At 44.7% G+C, this 17,513-nt stretch overlaps 1 protein-coding gene and 1 non-coding gene across 3 annotated transcripts; both read left to right on the top strand.

Moving 5' to 3' along the window:
• On the top strand, positions 1-16,897 carry NEU3 (neuraminidase 3). 2 transcript variants are annotated; one of them, XM_070425626.1, is made up of 4 exons: positions 1-63; positions 378-457; positions 3,411-3,622; positions 11,824-16,897. In XM_070425626.1, exons 3-4 carry the CDS (start codon positions 3,416-3,418, stop codon positions 12,898-12,900), a joined length of 1,284 nt encoding a protein of 427 aa, XP_070281727.1. In that variant the 5' UTR covers positions 1-63; positions 378-457; positions 3,411-3,415; the 3' UTR covers positions 12,901-16,897. The 2 variants fall into 2 exon arrangements, with proteins under 2 accessions (XP_070281727.1, XP_070281728.1); XM_070425627.1 differs by lacking the exon at positions 1-63 and having other exon boundaries at positions 333-457.
• On the top strand, positions 4,081-4,187 carry LOC139019186 (U6 spliceosomal RNA). Its single transcript, XR_011473065.1, has one exon. It is a non-coding gene; the product is annotated as a U6 spliceosomal RNA (small nuclear RNA).
• Positions 16,898-17,513: the final 616 nt, after the last annotated feature.

Below are 17,513 nucleotides of genomic sequence, written 5' to 3' on the forward strand. Positions count from 1 at the left end.
GGGGCGGAGCCCGGAGCTGCGCAGCCTTTGGGAGACGTGGCAGCACTGAACTTGGCCCTGCGGGTAGGTGGTCGAAGAGGAAGGGTCAGGTTCTTCCCGCCCCGGCTGGGACTGGGCTGGGGACTGAAGGGAGGAGGGACGTCGGAGGCCGGCCAACGAGGGGGCGGGGCCTCGGCGGCCCCGGTCCGAGGGGGCGGGGCTGACTCCGGGCCTCTACTAACCCGCGGTCCCAACGGCTGTGGCCTCTGCGGCCTCGCGCCCCCCCCACTCCCCCCACCCCCGCAGTGTCTGTTTCCCGGGCCCGTCCGCCTCCCGGCCGCTCGATGTCTCCGTCCCCCTCTCTCTTCACTTTTGGGCGTTTGTTTTCGTGTCCGCAGCCGCGCTTTCTCCTGCCTCCGTCTCCCCAGCCTCAGTCACCTCCCAGGCTCTGGTGCCCGAGACCCGAGGGCCGACGCAGGTGAGCGGGCCTGGGAGGCGGGGGCGGGGGGGAGGGGATGGGGGTGGGGGGCCCGGGAAGTGGGGCCGAGTTCGCAGCACCATCTGGGCTTACGAATCCAGTCCTGGGAGGAGAGTGAGTCGGCCACCCAGTCGCTGGCATCTCAGACTGGCCCGGGCTGTTCCTGGCTGGTTCTAGTTTTCCTTCCGCGGAAGCCACGCGGAAACCCGAGAATGCGCGCTTTCGGGAGGAAAGGAACCCGGGCGGGGAAACCCTGCTCAGGAGAGAGGGATCTGCGGCCGCAGAGAGCCCCGAGCGGGACTTGCCAGGGAAGGAAGACCCGGGCCCGGGCGCAGGTTTTGCTGCTGATCACTGAGCGGCCTCAGCTCTTCCATCGGTGCCATGAGCAGAGTTTGGACTACACGCAGTGGTTCTCAACCTTCCTAAGGCCGCGACCCTTGAATACAGTTCCTCATGTTGTGACCCCCAACCATAAAATTATTTTCGTTGCTACTTCCTAACTGTCATGTTGCTACTGTTATGAATCGTAATGTAAATATCTGATATGCAGGATGGTCTTAGGCAACCCCTGTGAAAGGGTCCTTCGATGGCCAAAGGGGTCACGACCCACAGGTTGAGAACCGCTGGTACAGGATCTGCAGAAGCCTGACACAGGATGGGTGCTCCTTACCTACTCGTTTTTTTAAGAGGGAATGAATGAGATAGGGAGGTCTCCTAGGCGTTACTGGAGGCTGACGGCTGCATTGGATTAGTTGGGCATCTATGGAATTAAATAGTTCCTACAGCCTGAGAAATAGGTGGTCTTACCTCCATTGCAAGTGAGGAAATAGGCCCAAAAGGAAAGCAATTTGCTACTAAGAATCAAAGCCAAGTGTCGCCTCAAAGTCCATGCTACACTTACCCTCTCTCCCAGTAAGAGGGTTTCATTGAAAGGTGTTCCTATGGAGCTGCAATGAATAATATGCGCCCTCTGCTGAAACGAACATCTCTGAAGCAGAACTGCATCAGATTCTTCTCTGCCTGTAGTTCCCAGCCTACAGTTTGTGTGAAATAGTTTGGGTGTCAATGCCAGAGCCACCATCTATGTTAACACTGTCATCAACAGGATCAGCCTAAATCACAAGAAAAACGAATGATAGTGGCGATACTTGCTGTAGTGATAGCAAAGCCATAAGTGAAATTGTGAGAACATCAAAATTTATAATAAAGACTTGTCTTTATGGTGCTTTAAAGTTTATAAAGCACTTTGCAGTGGTTCTTCGTATTGATCATCTTGGTAGGTATTATTATTATTTTTAATATATATATGTATTTTACTGATTTTTATTTTTACAGAGAGGAAGGAAGAGGGAAAGAGAGTTAGAAACATAGATGAGAGAGACCATCCTGCATATCAGATATTTACATTACGATTCACAACAGTAGCAACATTACAGTTATGAAGTAGCAATGAAAATAATTTTATGGTTGGGTCACAACATGAGGAACTGTATTTAAAGGGCCAGAAGGTTGAGAACCACTGGTCTAGACTTTGGTTGAAACTGACATCCTTGCATGAAGTCACATCCCTTGAAAATCTACACCTGATTGGGTGAATGGACTAGGGAAAAAATCGCTGCTGATGCAGAGATGACAAAGAAGATTGCCTTTTATCCAATTTCAAAGAGAGGGAAAAAGGTGCCCCAAAGAATTCTTTTTTTTTTTTGGTTGATTTTTCTTTGTTAAATGGCATTTAAATATATAAAATAAATATCAAAAATATAAATCTTTGTTTTACTATGGTTGCAAATATCAGAAAGTTTCTATATGTGACATGGCACCAGAGTTAAGTTAGGATTTTTCAAAATGCTGACACGCCAAGCTCAAAAGGTTCGCCATCACTGCCGTAAAGCCTTCGCAGCAGCAATTAGCTGCTGGAAGCCGGTCCATCCTTGCTGCTTGACACAGTCGCTGCAGGAAAGAAACATCTGCACAGCAAATGTTTCAAGGGACCTGGCATATATAGCATATTGTTCTTAATATGTTTGCTCTCCTTAGTGCCATGTGTTTTAACCAAGGTCGCCTCTCCGAAAAAGGTTGTTTCCCCAGGTGGGGATTTTTCCCTGAGGTTAGGGAGGGGATACAATCCCTTAACTAAGTGCCAGGCAGGTAGTTAATCACTTTAACTACAAACAATCACGCTTAAGCTACATAATCTTTACTCCCTGGAATGGGGATAAGAAACACCCTAACCTTTGCAATAGAAATTGACAGGATTAAAATCAACTGGTATAAATACAGATGTAACAAGACAATAAAAACCAGAACTCCCGCTGGAGTTCCAAACCAGAACTTGGTTGGAGATCCTAACCAAGTTCTGTAGCCAGGTTCTAGCCAGGGTCTCCAGCCAGGTTCTGTAGCCATGTTCTCTCGCTAGGTTCTCCATCCAGCTTCTCCAGGTTCTCCAGCCAAGTTCTGGTCCCAGGTTCTGGTCAGGATCTCCAGCGAAGTTCTGGTTAGGATCTCCAGTGAAGTTCTGGTTTGGAACTCCAGCGGAAGCTCTGGCCAAGTTCTGGTCCCAAAGAATTCTTAAACAAGCATTTCTTGATATGGATTTGGGTTTACATATATGTTACCCAAATGGCCTAAAAACTCCAAGCCAAGAAATTGGTATTAGAAGCCATCTGGGTTGGTAATATCCCTGGATGCTTGGCAGAGTATATGCAGAATCTCTGGAGAGACCCATATGGCACAGGCTATATAGAATTCCCACAGAGTCGGGGTGATGGATGTGTTAAACAAGACTGCGTATTGTTTGCTTTGTGCAGTTGGGACCATAATGTTATTTTTATATTAAGAAAAATAAACGTCTCTGGCTCTCAGTGATCTCCAGAAATGGAATGATAGAACAGAACTTGTATACAAGCCAGCATTTGGATATGGATACACATTGAGCTGCCTCCTATTCTTGCAGAGGTCATGGAAGAAGTGACATCGTGCTCCTTCAACAACCCTCTGTTCCAGCAGGAAGACAAGGGAGGGGTCACTTACCGGATCCCAGCCCTGCTCTACATACCCCCCACCCACACCTTCCTGGCCTTTGCAGAGAAGCGCTCTACAAGCAGGGATGAGGACGCTCTCCACCTGGTGCTGAGGCGAGGGCTGAGGACGGGGCACTTTGTACAGGTGACTCCTCCCCCATCTGGGCCTGGGCCTCAGTTTCTCTCCACATTTGCTCTGTTCCTTTTCCTACCAGTGCAGGGACAACCCTGTGTAGGAGTTGAAGAGGAAAAGACCATAAAAGTAGTGCCTCTCACGGAGTACTTACTGTGTGCCAGGGGCACATTGATCCTCTCGGCCACTCCGTGATGTAGGAATTGTTGTCAGTCACATTTTACGGATGAGGAAACAGGCTCAAGAGCTTGCCACATTGCTCAAGGTCACACAGCTACAATAAAGGAGTAGAAGCAGGCTTCAGACTTGATCTCTAACTCTAGAGGCCTCCGGGGTTCATATGTACTTTTCACTCACATTCTCTTTTATCTTTCTAAGTCACTGAAAAAAGTAGACATTGTTAGTCCAGGGTTGCTGATGAGGGATCCTGGTGCTCTGAGAGATAGGTAGCTTGTTTAAGACCACAACTAGTGCTCGCTTCGGCAGCACATATACTAAAATTGGAACGATACAGAGAAGATTAGCATGGCCTCTGCGCAAGGATAACATGCAAATTCGTGAAGCGTTCCATATTTTTTTAGAGAGAAAAAAAAGAGAGAAAAAAGACCACAAGTAGCAGATAATGAATTAGAGGGTGTATGATAACAACAATCATTCTCTACTACTACTGTTCTTCTTACCTCATGCTTTATTCATTTTTATTCTCTGATTAACTCAGTTGTAGAATCTTGAAATTAGAGTCATAAGCCCAACTCCTTTTCCAGTATAGAAATCTGTATTCCATTGGTAGCTACTAGTAGCTTAGTGGTTAAGAGCATGGCTTTGTAGTCAGGCAAGACCTACTATTTATTGGCTCTGTGACCAAGAATACTTGATTCTTTTCTGTTTCATCATCTGCAAAATGTGATTAATAATAGCAGTTGCATAGTAGGAACTCAACGTTAGTCATCTTCTATAAAGGTTCTGCTTACTCCTCAAGTAAGGAATTCATCCTGTGGCTGCTGTTAACTTTTTTTTGGAGGATGAGATGATCCACACTCCTCTATAATTACCCGTTGGTCTTGTTCGGCCTTCTGGGGTTCTGGGGTTGTCAATCTATACATGATGCAGTCCCTTCTGCTGAGACTGCTCTTTGATATACCTGAAAGTGGGTGTTCATGCCCGCTGAGTTTTCTATTTTGGGGACTCACAACTTGAGTTCTTTAGTGCCTTCTTAGGTCACAGTCTGGATTTGGTTTCTGGGCCCTTGAAAACTGATTACTCTGGGATATTAGAGTCCTTTTTAAAAGAATGGTACTCAGAATTGAACTTAGGATCCCAAGAATAGAGCCACCCCACCAATGAGATAGCTATCCCATCTTGTATCCTTTTCACGCATCCTAAGGTAAAGTAGCATTTATTTTTTGATCCTGCATAACACAGTTGACTAATAAATATTAAGTAGATGGTCAGCTAAAACTTACAAGTCCTTTTCACATTTGTTTTAAAAAAAACACACAGAACTTTTAATTTTAGTAAAATACATCTAACAAAATTTTCCATCTTAATCATTTTAAGTGTACATTATGGTATTAACCGTATGCACATTATTGTGCAACAGACCTTTTTAAAACTTTGTCATTGTGCATGACAGCAGTTCTGTACACACTGAACAACCCATTCCCCCCTAGCCCCCCAGTCTCTCATAACCATTATACTACTTTGTTTCTATGAGTTTGATTATTTTAGGTATCTCATATGCAGTATTTGTCTTCCTATGATGGCTTATTTCATTTAGAGCAGTGATTTTCAAAAATTCAAGCAGTGAATTTTTAAAGTATGCAATACTTGACTATTTAGTCAGGGGCACTGACCTCTTTTCCCGTACATTGTCAAATTTAAAAAATGACCACAGCCAACCCAACACTAGTTGTCTGATGTGAATGAGTCAAAATTAAGCCTGTTTTCTGTCAGATTAGCAAAAAATATATTTTTCTGTGTACTGCAGAATTTAGTAATTAGTTTATGTGTGCCATGGGATGAAAAAGGTTGAAAATCGCTGATTTAGAATAATATCCTCAAGGTTCAACTTGTAGCATATGGCAGGATTTCCCTCTTTGTAAAGACTAAATAATAGTTCATTGTATGTTTATCCATTCATTGGTTTATCCATTTTGTTTAATCCATTCTGTTGATGGACACTTGGGTTGCTCCCACCTTTTGGCTATTGTGAATAACGCTCTATGAACATGGTGTGCAAATATATATTTGAGACATTGCTTTCAATTCTTAGGATCTATACCTACAAGTAGAATTGCTGGGTCATATGGTAATTCTATTTTTAATTTATTGAAGTTCCTCCATATTGTTTTCCACATCAACAGTGCACAAGGCTTCCAGTTTCTCTATATCCTTGCCAACACTTATTTTGTGTGTATTTTTTGGTAGTAGTCATCTTAATGGATATGAGGTGATCTCTCATTGTAGTTTTTATTTGCACTTTCCTAATTATTAACAATATTTAGTATTTTTTCATAATGCTTGTTGGCTATTACATTTGTTGTTCTTTAATCATGTTTCTCTATCCAGACTTTTAAACCCAAGACTCATTTTACATTTCTGTCAAGCCTCAGCTTGTTTATATTCCATTGCTGCAGCTGGATGATATAATTTGGATTCTAGTGCTTTCATCTTTAGTTTACTATTTCTTCTAGCTTCATATAAACTTTATTTTAGACATATCTGGTCCAAATCATTTTCTCCTCTCAGCTACTAAGGATGGCTAAGCTTCTGACTTCCCAATGACTAGCTTGCCCAGTACAGTAATTTCCCCCACCCTCCTATTCCTAAAGGGAGTAGCAGTGCTGATGAATTTCTTATATCTGTCTCAAGGTTCTTGATCTGAGCAATATTAACTATTCAAATGACTGTGCAGCAGATGAGTTATTTTTCATTGGAAACACGTTCAGTGCTATTCATAAAGTGTTCGTGTCCACACGGTGCTGAAGAGACAGGGTCTCTATCTTCAGAGTGACAGTAGGGAATTAAATCTGCTCCCCAGGCCTGTTCTAGGCACTTAGGAAGGAGAAGAGTCTCTGGGCATTGTTTATATAGAGTATTGTTTCTATCCAAGAGCATTTCTATAATCTTTCCCTTCACTCCTCCCTTATATTCTCCCCACTCCTTCCCTTCTTCCCCCCTTCCATTCCTCTCTCCCTTCTTCTCTTTCTCTGTCCTTTCCTCCTTTATTGAGCACCTACTATATACCAAGCATTAAGTCAAGGGGGATGTGCGGAGGGAGGCAAAAGTTGAAAGATTCAGGCCTCTCATTGTGAAGAATTTGCACAGTTGAATTGCATAGAGAAAGCAGAACTGTGCACAGATGTAACTGTCCAAAACTCCCATACACAATCCATGAAGTGTCACAAGGCAAGTCCACTCAGAGTGGGGTATTTCCTTAGAAGAAGGAGTACAAATGCATTTGAGGATTGGAGAAGTTATTGTGTGGCCACAGCATTAAAGCTGATTCTTGAAGTGGGTCAAAGGTGAGCAGAATCAAAGATTTCTCCCTGGATCCTCCACATGCAGATATGGTCTTTTCCTTCTCTGACACCCATGGTGCCTTTTCTCCTTTCTCTGATGGTATCTGTGATCCTAGAGTCTGCTCTGTGGGTGCCTTTCCCCTCCTCAAGGCAGGAAGGCTGCACCCTCCCACTGGTGGCCTCCTGGACCTTGATTCCCTGAGAATCACAGGGAACTGAGGTTCTGCCTCCAGGAGTTTACAATGCAGTCAGATATTGATGTGAACTTATGCATAGAAAGTTTCTAGAGAGTAACATGCCATTTGAGAGGATTTAGGAAGCAGGCTTCAATTAGTTAGCAATCTGGGAGAGCTTTGTAGAGGAAGGAGGGCTTGTGTCCAATAATAACATTGACTTTGGCACATATGTTTGAAGTGTTTACAGTGCACAGGGCACTTACTGTAGAATGGGTTGCTCCAGTACAGGGATAGTGAGTTCCCTGTCCTTAGTTGTTGGGGTCCAGCCTCAGCAGGTCCAGGGGTTCCCAAAGGTATGGACGGAGTCAGCAAAGAAGGAATGACACGGAGACTGCGTTCAGTTGATCAGCATAGTTGGGTTCTCTCTTTATTGTCCTGTTACATCTGTATTTATACCATTTGATCCTATAAGCATGCCTCTATAAATCACATCATGGTATGTTTTGGGTAACGTTCTACAGTTCCTTGTTTCTTATCTGACCTTTGCCAAAAATCCTGTCTCTATCTAGTTCTGTTGATTTTAATCTTGTCTAGGTTAATCTCTGTGTTCCATTACAAGGGCTATTCCAAGGTCACTGCTCTACTGATAGGCTACAAGGAAGTGACTGAAGGAGATTATCCTACCCAGTAAAGGTTATGTCCTCCCAGCCTCGCTGCTTGCCTTCCCTGGGACTGCCCTGTGTCAGTGGGTCTCCAGGGGTATAGGCTTTGGTGCTTTCCCTGGTGGGCAGACCCCTGGGGATGTGGGCCCAACAAGTCCCAAATTTATTGCCAACAGTCTTAGTCCAAGTTCTTCATAAGTAGTACATGGTATTTCTGTAACACTAGGGGGATTTACTGATTTATTCTCTTCCTTAGTCCTGTTAACCCCTAACCTGGGGAAGCAACCTTTCTTGGGGAGGTGGTCCTGTTTAAAACACATAGTGCTAAGAAGGGGAGCAAACGTATTAAGAACAGTATGCCAGGTCCCTTGAAACATAAGCTGTGCAGATGTTTCTTCCCTGCAGCAACTGTGTCAAGCATCAAGGGTGGACTGGCTTCCGGCACTTAGTCTAGTTCAGGGAGGGACTGAATGATCTTTAACCAGAAAACTTAGAAGAGAATCTTCTGTAGGACGGGTGTTAGCACTAGGTCCTTATAATTTTGAGAATCTGTGAACTGAGCTTTGCTTAATATTTTTTGCCATTCACATGGGAATTAAATTTTTAAAACTTAGTTTTTGTTTTGGCTAGTTAATTCATTTATATGGCTGAAAAATAAAAACAATATAAAAAGGTATACATCCCATTCCTAGTCTTTTACCTCCTATAGGCAATCACTGTTGTTTCTTATGTATCTTTCTAGTGCTTCTTCATACAGAAACAAAGAAATACAAGTATATATCCTTAACTAGAAGCCTGGTGCACAAAATTCTTGCACTCAGGCGGGTCCCTCATCCCGGCCTGCACCCTCTCGCAGTCCAGGAGCCCTTGGGGGCAGCGGGCCTAAGCTGGCAGTCAGACATCCTTAGTGCTGCCACCAAGGCGGGAGAGGCTTCCACCACCACCACTGCACTCGTCAGCCATGAGCCCGGCTTCTGGCTGAGCAGCACTCCCCCTGTGGGAGCACACTGACCACCAGGGGGCAGACCCTGCATTGAGCATCTGTCCCCTGGTGGTCCGTGCGCATCATAGCGACTGGTCATTCCGCTGTCAGGCCGAAACCAGCTCTCCAACATCCCCCGAGGGATACCGGATTGTGAGAGGGTGCAGGCCAGGCCAAGGGACCCACCGGTGCACGATAGGGGCCGGGGAGGGACACAAAAGGTTGACCAGCTGGAGAAGGGACCATGGGAGGACTCCAGGGTGTGTCCAGTCCATCTTGCTCAGTCCCGATCGGCCGGACTCCAGCAGCAAGCTAACCTACCAGTCAGAGTGTCTGCCCCCTGGTGATCAGTGCAAATCATAGTGAGCAGTTGCCTTAGCATATCATTAGCATATTATGCTTTGATTGTTGAATGGTCGACTGGACACTTAGCATATTAGGCTTTTAATATAGAATATACTGACTTCCCAATGACTAGCAAACTTTTTTTCCCAATAACTTTTCTTATGCCTTTTAAAACATTTAAATGTGAAGTGATAACACACATATAGAAAACATAATACATAAGACAAAATATAAATGTCAGCTCTGAATTGATAGAGCCAAACCTCGTGAATTTACCATTCAAGGAAAAAAATAGGATGTTACCCTAGAACAGTGGTTCTCAAACTTGGCTGCACATTAGAATCACCTGGGAATCTTTTTAAAATCCTGATTTCTGGGCCTCATCCTCTGGAAATTCTGTGTCTTTGTTACTAATGTTGTGACCCCACCCCATAACAAAGAAACAGAATTTCTGGAGGATGAGGCCCAGAAATCAGGATTTAAAAAAGATTTCCAGTTGATTCTAATGTGCAGCCAAGGTTGAGAACCACTGCCCTAGAAGCTTCTTATGTCTCCTCTCTCCTTCCCAGAGGTAATTACTATCCTGATGTATAGCTCACAATTTTAGTTTTACTTGTTTTTAATCATTTCTAAATTTTTAGTTTTTTAAATTACAGTTTACATGCAGTATTATTTTGTATTAGTTTCAGGTGTACAGCATAGTGTTTAGACAATCATATACTCTGTGTATCCTTGATGTTTGGCTTCTTTAGTTCAATATTATATTCTTGAGGTTTATCCAAATTAGGTGTACAGCTGTGAGTTGTTCATTTTCATTGTTACATAGTGCTCTGGGCCAGATGTTAAGCTCCTCTTCCTGGCACTGGTGCTTCAGGCTAGAATGCCTAGCAGGAGTTGAGACCCCTTGTTCCTCAGGGGGTACCTTTGCAGCTGAGATATTCCTCCTGATTTGCAACCACCACATGTGGTTGCAGGGCCAGCCCTTTTTGTGTCTCTACCCTACCTACCAGTCTTGATGTGGCTTCTATAAATATTTGGTTATAAGACTTTAGCTATTCAGGTTGATTGTTCTATAATTTACTTGTAATTCTGGTTTGGTCCTGAGAGGAGGTTAGTGTTAATTCCACTTACTTCACCACCATCTTGGATCTCCCCCACAATGAGTAATATACATACTTAATTTGATGAGCAGATATATCTTAGGATAATGTCCCCAAATTGGGCATGCTTAGAAAGGCTAAATGCATGTGTAATTTTGATAGATCCTACATAAATGTTAAACCATGTGACACTCCAATTCATACTTGAGAGTGTCTGTTTCTTCACATTTTTTTTTACCAACAGAAAAGTGTTGTTAAAGTTTATATGTTACCAGTTCATTAGATGAAAAATACTATCTTACCCGGCCAGAGTGGCTTAGTGGTTGAGTGTCAGCCTATGAACCAGGGGGTTGAGGTTTAATCCCTGGTCAAGCACATGCTGTGTTGCCAGCTCAATTCCTGGTGGGGTTGTGTGGAAGGCAGCCAGTTGATGATTCTTCTCTCATTGATGTCTCTCTCTCTCTCTCTCCCTCTCTGAAATCAATAAAAGTATTTTTTAAATACTATCTTAATTTTAATTTGCTCTTCTTTATATGTGAGGTTGAACATATTTTCATTTTTTCTCTCTTTCTTTGAGTTGTCTGATCTTGCTCTTTGCCCATTTCTCTTTTGAACCTTTCTTATCAATTTCTAATATTGTTTTAAAAATATATTAAAATGGTTAGACCTCTTTGTGATATGTCTGATTAGGCATTATCTCATTTTATCCTTGCAACAACAACTCTCTGAGCATGTTATTACATCCTCCATTTAACTGATCAAGAAACTGAAGCAAAGGAAGATTAAATAACTTGCCCCAGGTTGCATATGTGATGAAAGCAGGTGCCTCTGACTCCATGCTTGAGTTTTTAATGACAATGTTATGAATTGCCTCCCCAGGATAGTAGAGGAAGGAAAAAAATCTTTGTCTTAAATTTCCTTTTATATGCCTAAAATTTCCATGTTTGTCTGTCTTGCTTTGTGTTTCTTTTCTTCCTTCTTTTTCTTTTTTTTGGAGGCGAGTCCTTTCTTTCTTTTTAAAAGTATTTATGTAGCTTCTATCATGTACTGAGCTCTGGAGATACAACATTAGATTAATTGGTTTCTACTCTAAAAAGATTCATAGTTTAGGGAGGGAGTGAGTCACATAAAAATGTAATGTTATATAATAATTGCTATATGTCTTTTGTATATACAAAGAAAAAGCCTTTGGTATAAGACAGGAGGTGAGTTTTGATACCATTTATTTGAGCATCTAGACAAAGTGAGGAAGAATGTTTCAGACAGAGGGGATAGCATGAGAATTAAGTGAATAGTTGGGCCTTCACAATTTTATAGATTTTAATACCATTTACTTATTTTCTCTGAAAAGTTCCAATGCTTTTAATGAGCTTCATGTCTTCTTATTAGTCTCTCATTCCTGCTCTCTCTCCCTTCTTCTTGTCTAGTGGGGACCAGTAACACCACTGATGGAAGCCGTGTTACCTGGGCATCGGACCATGAACCCCTGTCCTGTATGGGAGCGAAACACTGGCTGTGTGTACCTGTTCTTCATTTGTGTGCAGGGCCATGTCACCGAGCGTCAACAGATTATGACAGGCAGGAATGCTGCTCGCCTCTGCTTCATCTGCAGTCGGGATTCTGGCTATTCATGGAGCAACGTGAGGGACCTGACTGAGGAGGTCATTGGCCCAGAAGTGAAGCGTTGGGCCACATTTGCTGTGGGCCCAGGTCATGGCATCCAGCTGCAGTCTGGGAGGCTCATCATCCCTGCATACACCTACTACATCCCTTACTGGTTCTTTTGCTTCCGGCTACCATGTAAAGCCAGGCCTCATTCCCTGATGATCTACAGTGATGACCTAGGGACCACATGGCACCATGGCAGGCTCATTAAGCCCATGGTGACAGTGGAGTGCGAAGTGGCAGAGGTGACTGGGAGGGCCGGCCACCCTGTGCTGTATTGCAGTGCCCGGACACCAAACAGATGCCGGGCAGAGGCTCTGAGCACTGACCATGGTGAATGTTTTCAGAGACCAGCCCTGAGCCAACAGCTCTGTGAGCCCCCGCGCGGCTGCCAAGGCAGTGTGGTGAGTTTCCGGCCCCTGGAGATTCCAAATGAATGCCAGGACTGTAATGGCAAAGATGCTCCTACCGTTCAGCAGAGCCCTCTGCTGGGAAGTTCTGTGAGGCCAGAGCAGGAAGCTGGAGCACTGTCAGAATCATGGCTCTTGTACTCACACCCAACCAGTAAGAAACGGAGGGTTAACCTAGGCATCTACCTCAACCGGACCCCCTTGGAGGCTGCCTGCTGGTCCTCCCCCTGGATCTTGCACTGCGGGCCCTGTGGCTACTCCGATTTGGCTGCTGTGGAGGAGGGCTTGTTTGCGTGTTTGTTTGAGTGTGGGATCAGACGGGAGTGTGAGCAGATTGCCTTCCGCTTGTTCACAGACCAAGAGATCCTGAGCCATGTGGAAGGTGACTACACCAGCCCTGGTAGGAACTCTGACCCAATTCAAAACTAATTGGCTTAGGATCCAACTTTCCATAGAAGGGAAACTATTAGAAGGCAACCATAGCCAGGATCATGGAGGCCAGGATAGCAGAGCTTACGGAAGCCTACAGGGGATCCCAAAACGCAATATTCTGCTCCCTACCCTTTTCACCTCTCAAAGATAAAATGAAAAATTTGCCATAGCTACTGTAGCCGAAGTAGCACTGAACTGTGTGAATTGGGAGACCATGATATCTTGGGTCTGCCATGCTGGCTCTGGGACCTTGAACTCTCTGGGCCTCAGGTCTCCATCTGTAAAATGAGAGGATTGGTCTGTGATTTCTCTTCTTCCTGTCCCCAGGGAAGGCAGAGGGCCTGCTTGCTGCATGATCAGCAAGTCCTGGCTGCACATAGTACTCTGGTATCAAAATGGAAGTCATAGGACTCATCTTTTCAAATGACTGAGGTTCCAAGCAGATGTCATGTCATGAAGGAGGATCTGGGTGATTTGTTCAGTAATAGACGAGCTCTATAGGCTATTCAGGAGGAGTTGGGCAAAACAGAAACAAGGTCACCTACCTTCTTTAGCTTTGCACCTCTGCGCAACCTGCCCTTACGCATCCAGAAAGCATTATTTCCTAGGGAGAGAATGAGAGGCTCAATACCAGTAGTCCGTATTGTTTCTGATGGCATTATTTCTATGAAAGATAACCTGAAGTGCATTTATTAGGATGGTTCCTGATGAGAAAAAGACATGACTTACGGCTTTAAAACATTGGACAAAACTTCCCACAGTCTCTGCCCTCAAGGAGCTCACAGTTTATGAGGCTAGAAGAGGGAGAAAAATTTTTTAAAAATGCAGTTGGTGGGGTAGTTAGTAGATGTTGGGCTCTAAGTTGCATAACTGAAGCTCATCATCTTAGTTGCATCTTTATTGTTCCTGGAGTCATCTGCCCCAGGGCTTGTCCAGGCTGCTCGGTTTCCCCTAAGTTTGTTTTTCTTAGACTATTGTCCCGGCCCAGCCACTCTATTTGCCAGTGGAGAAACTCTTCCCCCTTAGGAAGGTCTTGGACCCTCCAAACCGCTGAGTCTGGCCGGCTTGGACCTCCTGGAATCACTGTTTGCGAAGTGAGATGGCCCTGGTCTAATAGTTTTGGGGCTGAGCTTTGCTAATACTGGGTCTCTCAGATGATACCAGATTGGTCGCTCTTATTTTAGGTTGTTTCCCCCGTAGCCTGTTACTTTGAGGGAAATTCTATCATGAGAGATTTCTTTTTTGTCCCTCTTAAATCAGTATATCAGCTAACTGCAGGGTGGGACAAAAGTAGATTTACAGTTGTTCATATGGAAAATAATACAATAATTAATAAATAATAATACAAGAATAAACTGTGTTTCATGTACTCAGAACTTTGTCCTACCCTGTATGTATGGCGCTAGGGAATGGCCCAGAGAGCAAGTCTTGGTGGTAGAGCATAGCCTAGGATGCACCCGTCAGATGCGGGAGGAGTCCTATGGGAGGAAAGTAGGGATTAACTTCACCTACTTCGGCATGTAGCTTAAGCCAGTGTCTTAGGGTGGCCTGTCATACCTTCATCATTATCTTCTCAGTAGTCAGCTATGATCATTCACTCATTTATACATTTATGTAGCTATTTCTTGAGTGTGCATAATGTAAGGTGCTTTCTGTTGCCATTTCCTGGTTGAAAATAATTTGTGGCTCCTCATTGCCTATTAAAGGCTACAATTAGCCTGGCATGTAGGATGAAATAATGACTACTTATCTCTACTTCTTTATGTGAAGGCCACTGTCAAGCCCATTGTCAGGTTGGCACGTGGAGGCAGGTGGGGTGAGGTGGACAGAGTGGTGGTGTAGGGGGAGGATTGAAAGGGCATCCCCCTCCTGAGTTCTAGTTCAGCAAAGCTTTCCAGGGCACTGCACTCGATAACTGGATAGAAATAGGCAAGATGGCTAAGCTCTACATCAGGGCTAAAGGGTGGAGAGAATGAGAGTATCAGGACTTCTTTGGGACTATCCAAGAAGGGAGGGACGTCAGTCACATGCCAGTGTGAACCGCAGATGTCCAGTATGAGTACTCCTAAAGACTTAGCCAGCTCTAAATTGCCCTGCCCTTTCTCCTTCCGCTTTGCCTCATGTTTACTTCTCCTTAGAGAGAAATTCCCTTAATAGGCAATGAATTTCCTTAATAGGCAAAGGGCCTATGTGCACATTTTGGGAGTAGCAAGAAAAGAGGTTTGGGGACAGGCATAATCCAGAATGAGGATTAGCGAGAGGAACAGATGGGTGATGGCAGCTGTAAAGAAAAAGAATAGCAGGTCGAAGTCCTGGCACTTGGAGATAGAAAGGACAGACATGAGGCCTAAGCTGGAGAGATGGTGTAGGTGGTAGTGCTGTGAAGAAGAAATGATAACTGGCTGGAGCTGTTCCCTGAAACGAGTGGGAATAGACAAAGGACTGCACAGGCGGCAGGAAAATTCCTCCCAGCCCCGTAATTTTAAGCTGGCTCTACTTGATCAACAAACACCACCATAGGCACTCAACTCTGTGCCAGTTACCCAGGTCTTCAGGGCCCTAGGACCGACACCATGATGCTGGTATCCTAAGTAAGCCCACTTCAGCCACTTTCAGGTTGGCAGAATGAAAAGAGGGCAGGTGATGGCAGCTGTGAAGAAAAGAGGAAAGACTGAAGGTCTCTGATATAGAGACATGAAGAAAGGACTGCATAGGTTGTGGTCCTTTGCTCCCAGGTGCCCCATCCTGTCCTTGAACCCGTAGTAAGTATCCATCTAGCAAAGGTGGCCCCCCCACGGGAAGTGCAGGAAAGCGCCGGTAGTGAGTGGCCTCCTCCTGCTGGTATGTACCCTCGTTCAATCTGCTGGTCCTGCTCATGCTCTCTAACTCTTGGTTCCTCACTCCTAGGCTCCTAATATTTACCTCAGGCCTTTGTTATTTGGCCCTTGTTACCTGGATCAGTTTTTCCTGGTCACCAGTCTCCCCGCAGATATCCACAAGGTAGCAGATATCCACAGGGTATCGTGTAACTACAGCCATAGGGAAGAGACCTTGCAGCCTGCCTGTGGGGTAGCCCGAGGGACCCACAGAGGCCACCCTGAGGCTGCACAGCCTCTGCCCCAGGACAGTGGGATTCAGTACTTCCACTTGGGCCAGATGAAATTGCTCAGGCTCCCTGAGGAGGCCGTGAGTTTTCCACACTGCGTTATTCAGTAGGTGTCGTGTCCTCCTGTGCTGCCACAGTGCACAGTCTGAGCCTCCTTCGGTCCTTACCACAGGCTGCCCTGTGTTACTGTCTGCTGTGCCCTCTAGGCCTCTGCTAGGCTGTGAACTCCTTGAGGGCCAAGTCTGACTCCTCACTGTATCCTCTTTACTTTGAATCACAATGCCTTGTTCTATCATATGCTAGAACAAATGCTTTTTCTACCATATTTTGATTTCCCTGTTGAGGACTCTGAGTCCTCTCTGTGCTCTGCACCCAACACAGGGCCTGGTGCAGAATAGACAACAGAGAAGCTATGCTGAATTAATAAAGGAGTTAAAGACTCTTGGCCTTGGAAGCTAACTGAGAAGGGTAGGGTGAGTTCCCTCAGGGAGGAGCATGTCGCATCCCTCTGGGTTCACAGCACTCTAAAGGTGCTGAACCCTCAGCCTACATGAGTCTCCCCTGTGCTGGCCTGCTTCCACGTCGGTCACAGGATTTCCTGGGAATGAGCTTTTCTCTGGCTGCCTGGATATCCCAAGGTTCATAGCCCAAGCCCCAAGCGAAGCCTTGATTTGGGGTTCTCATTTCACTGGTAACCCCCTCCCCCCACCTAATTGGATTTTCTATAGCTACCACTCCTCCAGGACTCAGAGGGAGATGCTGGGGCTCAGCATGTTCCACGCCTGTCTTGGTTCTGTGATACTAGGAGCCACAAATGCTCTCTGTACTATGAAAACCACCATGACTCTTTGAAACAAGGAAGATGAATAAAAAGTATAATTCTGGCGACTTCTGGTTTTGTTATTGTTAAGGAAACTGAGATCATAATCATTCTAATACTTATATCTAGTTTATACCCAGCTTTTTTTTTTTTTTGGATTCGAGGCATTTTCTTGCTTTTCATAAGAACTTTAACTTTCAGAAAACATTATCATAATAATCCTTTGCACTTTTACGTACTGTTACCTGAACACAGTTAGCAACTGAGGGCAGCAGGGCAGAGGTGACCATGACTGGTTTGATGACACATTAGCTGTTAAGTGGAGGCGCCTGGGTGCGCAGAATCCCCCTCTGGCACCAGCCTCAGTGCTTTGTCAGCCCACGTCTAATTTCTTTTTTTCAAAAATACCTTGAGATTACTCTCAACGTGCAGTTGGAGAGGCCACAAATATCTGCCTCAATGAAGTGGGGTGATAGCTTTTTGCTTGACTTTCTCTTTGTTACATTGGGGTGCTTAAGGCACCACTGATTCCGCTTGTTTCAGCATAACTACTCCAGTCCTGACACTAGGTCAACTGCCTTTAAAAAAAACCCACAAATTGACTATTGAAAAAGTTTCAAATAGACATATATTTTGTGGTACCACTGAGAGTCATATAATGATGAAAGAATGAAGTTGAGAGAA

The sequence above is a fragment of the Myotis yumanensis genome, unplaced genomic scaffold (genome assembly GCF_028538775.1).
Source record: "Myotis yumanensis isolate MYYU_CA2020_CCGP unplaced genomic scaffold, mMyoYum1.0.hap1 SCAF_10, whole genome shotgun sequence".
NCBI classification, from domain to species: Eukaryota; Metazoa; Chordata; class Mammalia; order Chiroptera; family Vespertilionidae; genus Myotis; species Myotis yumanensis.

Excerpts from the sequence above, each read along its gene's own strand:
- NEU3 (XM_070425626.1), top strand. The coding sequence starts at position 3,416 with ATGGAAGAAGTGACATCGTGCTCCTTCAACAACCCTCTGTTCCAGCAG. Across the intron at positions 3,623-11,823 it reads GGACGGGGCACTTTGTACAG|TGGGGACCAGTAACACCACT; the intron begins GTGACTCCTCCC and ends CTTCTTGTCTAG.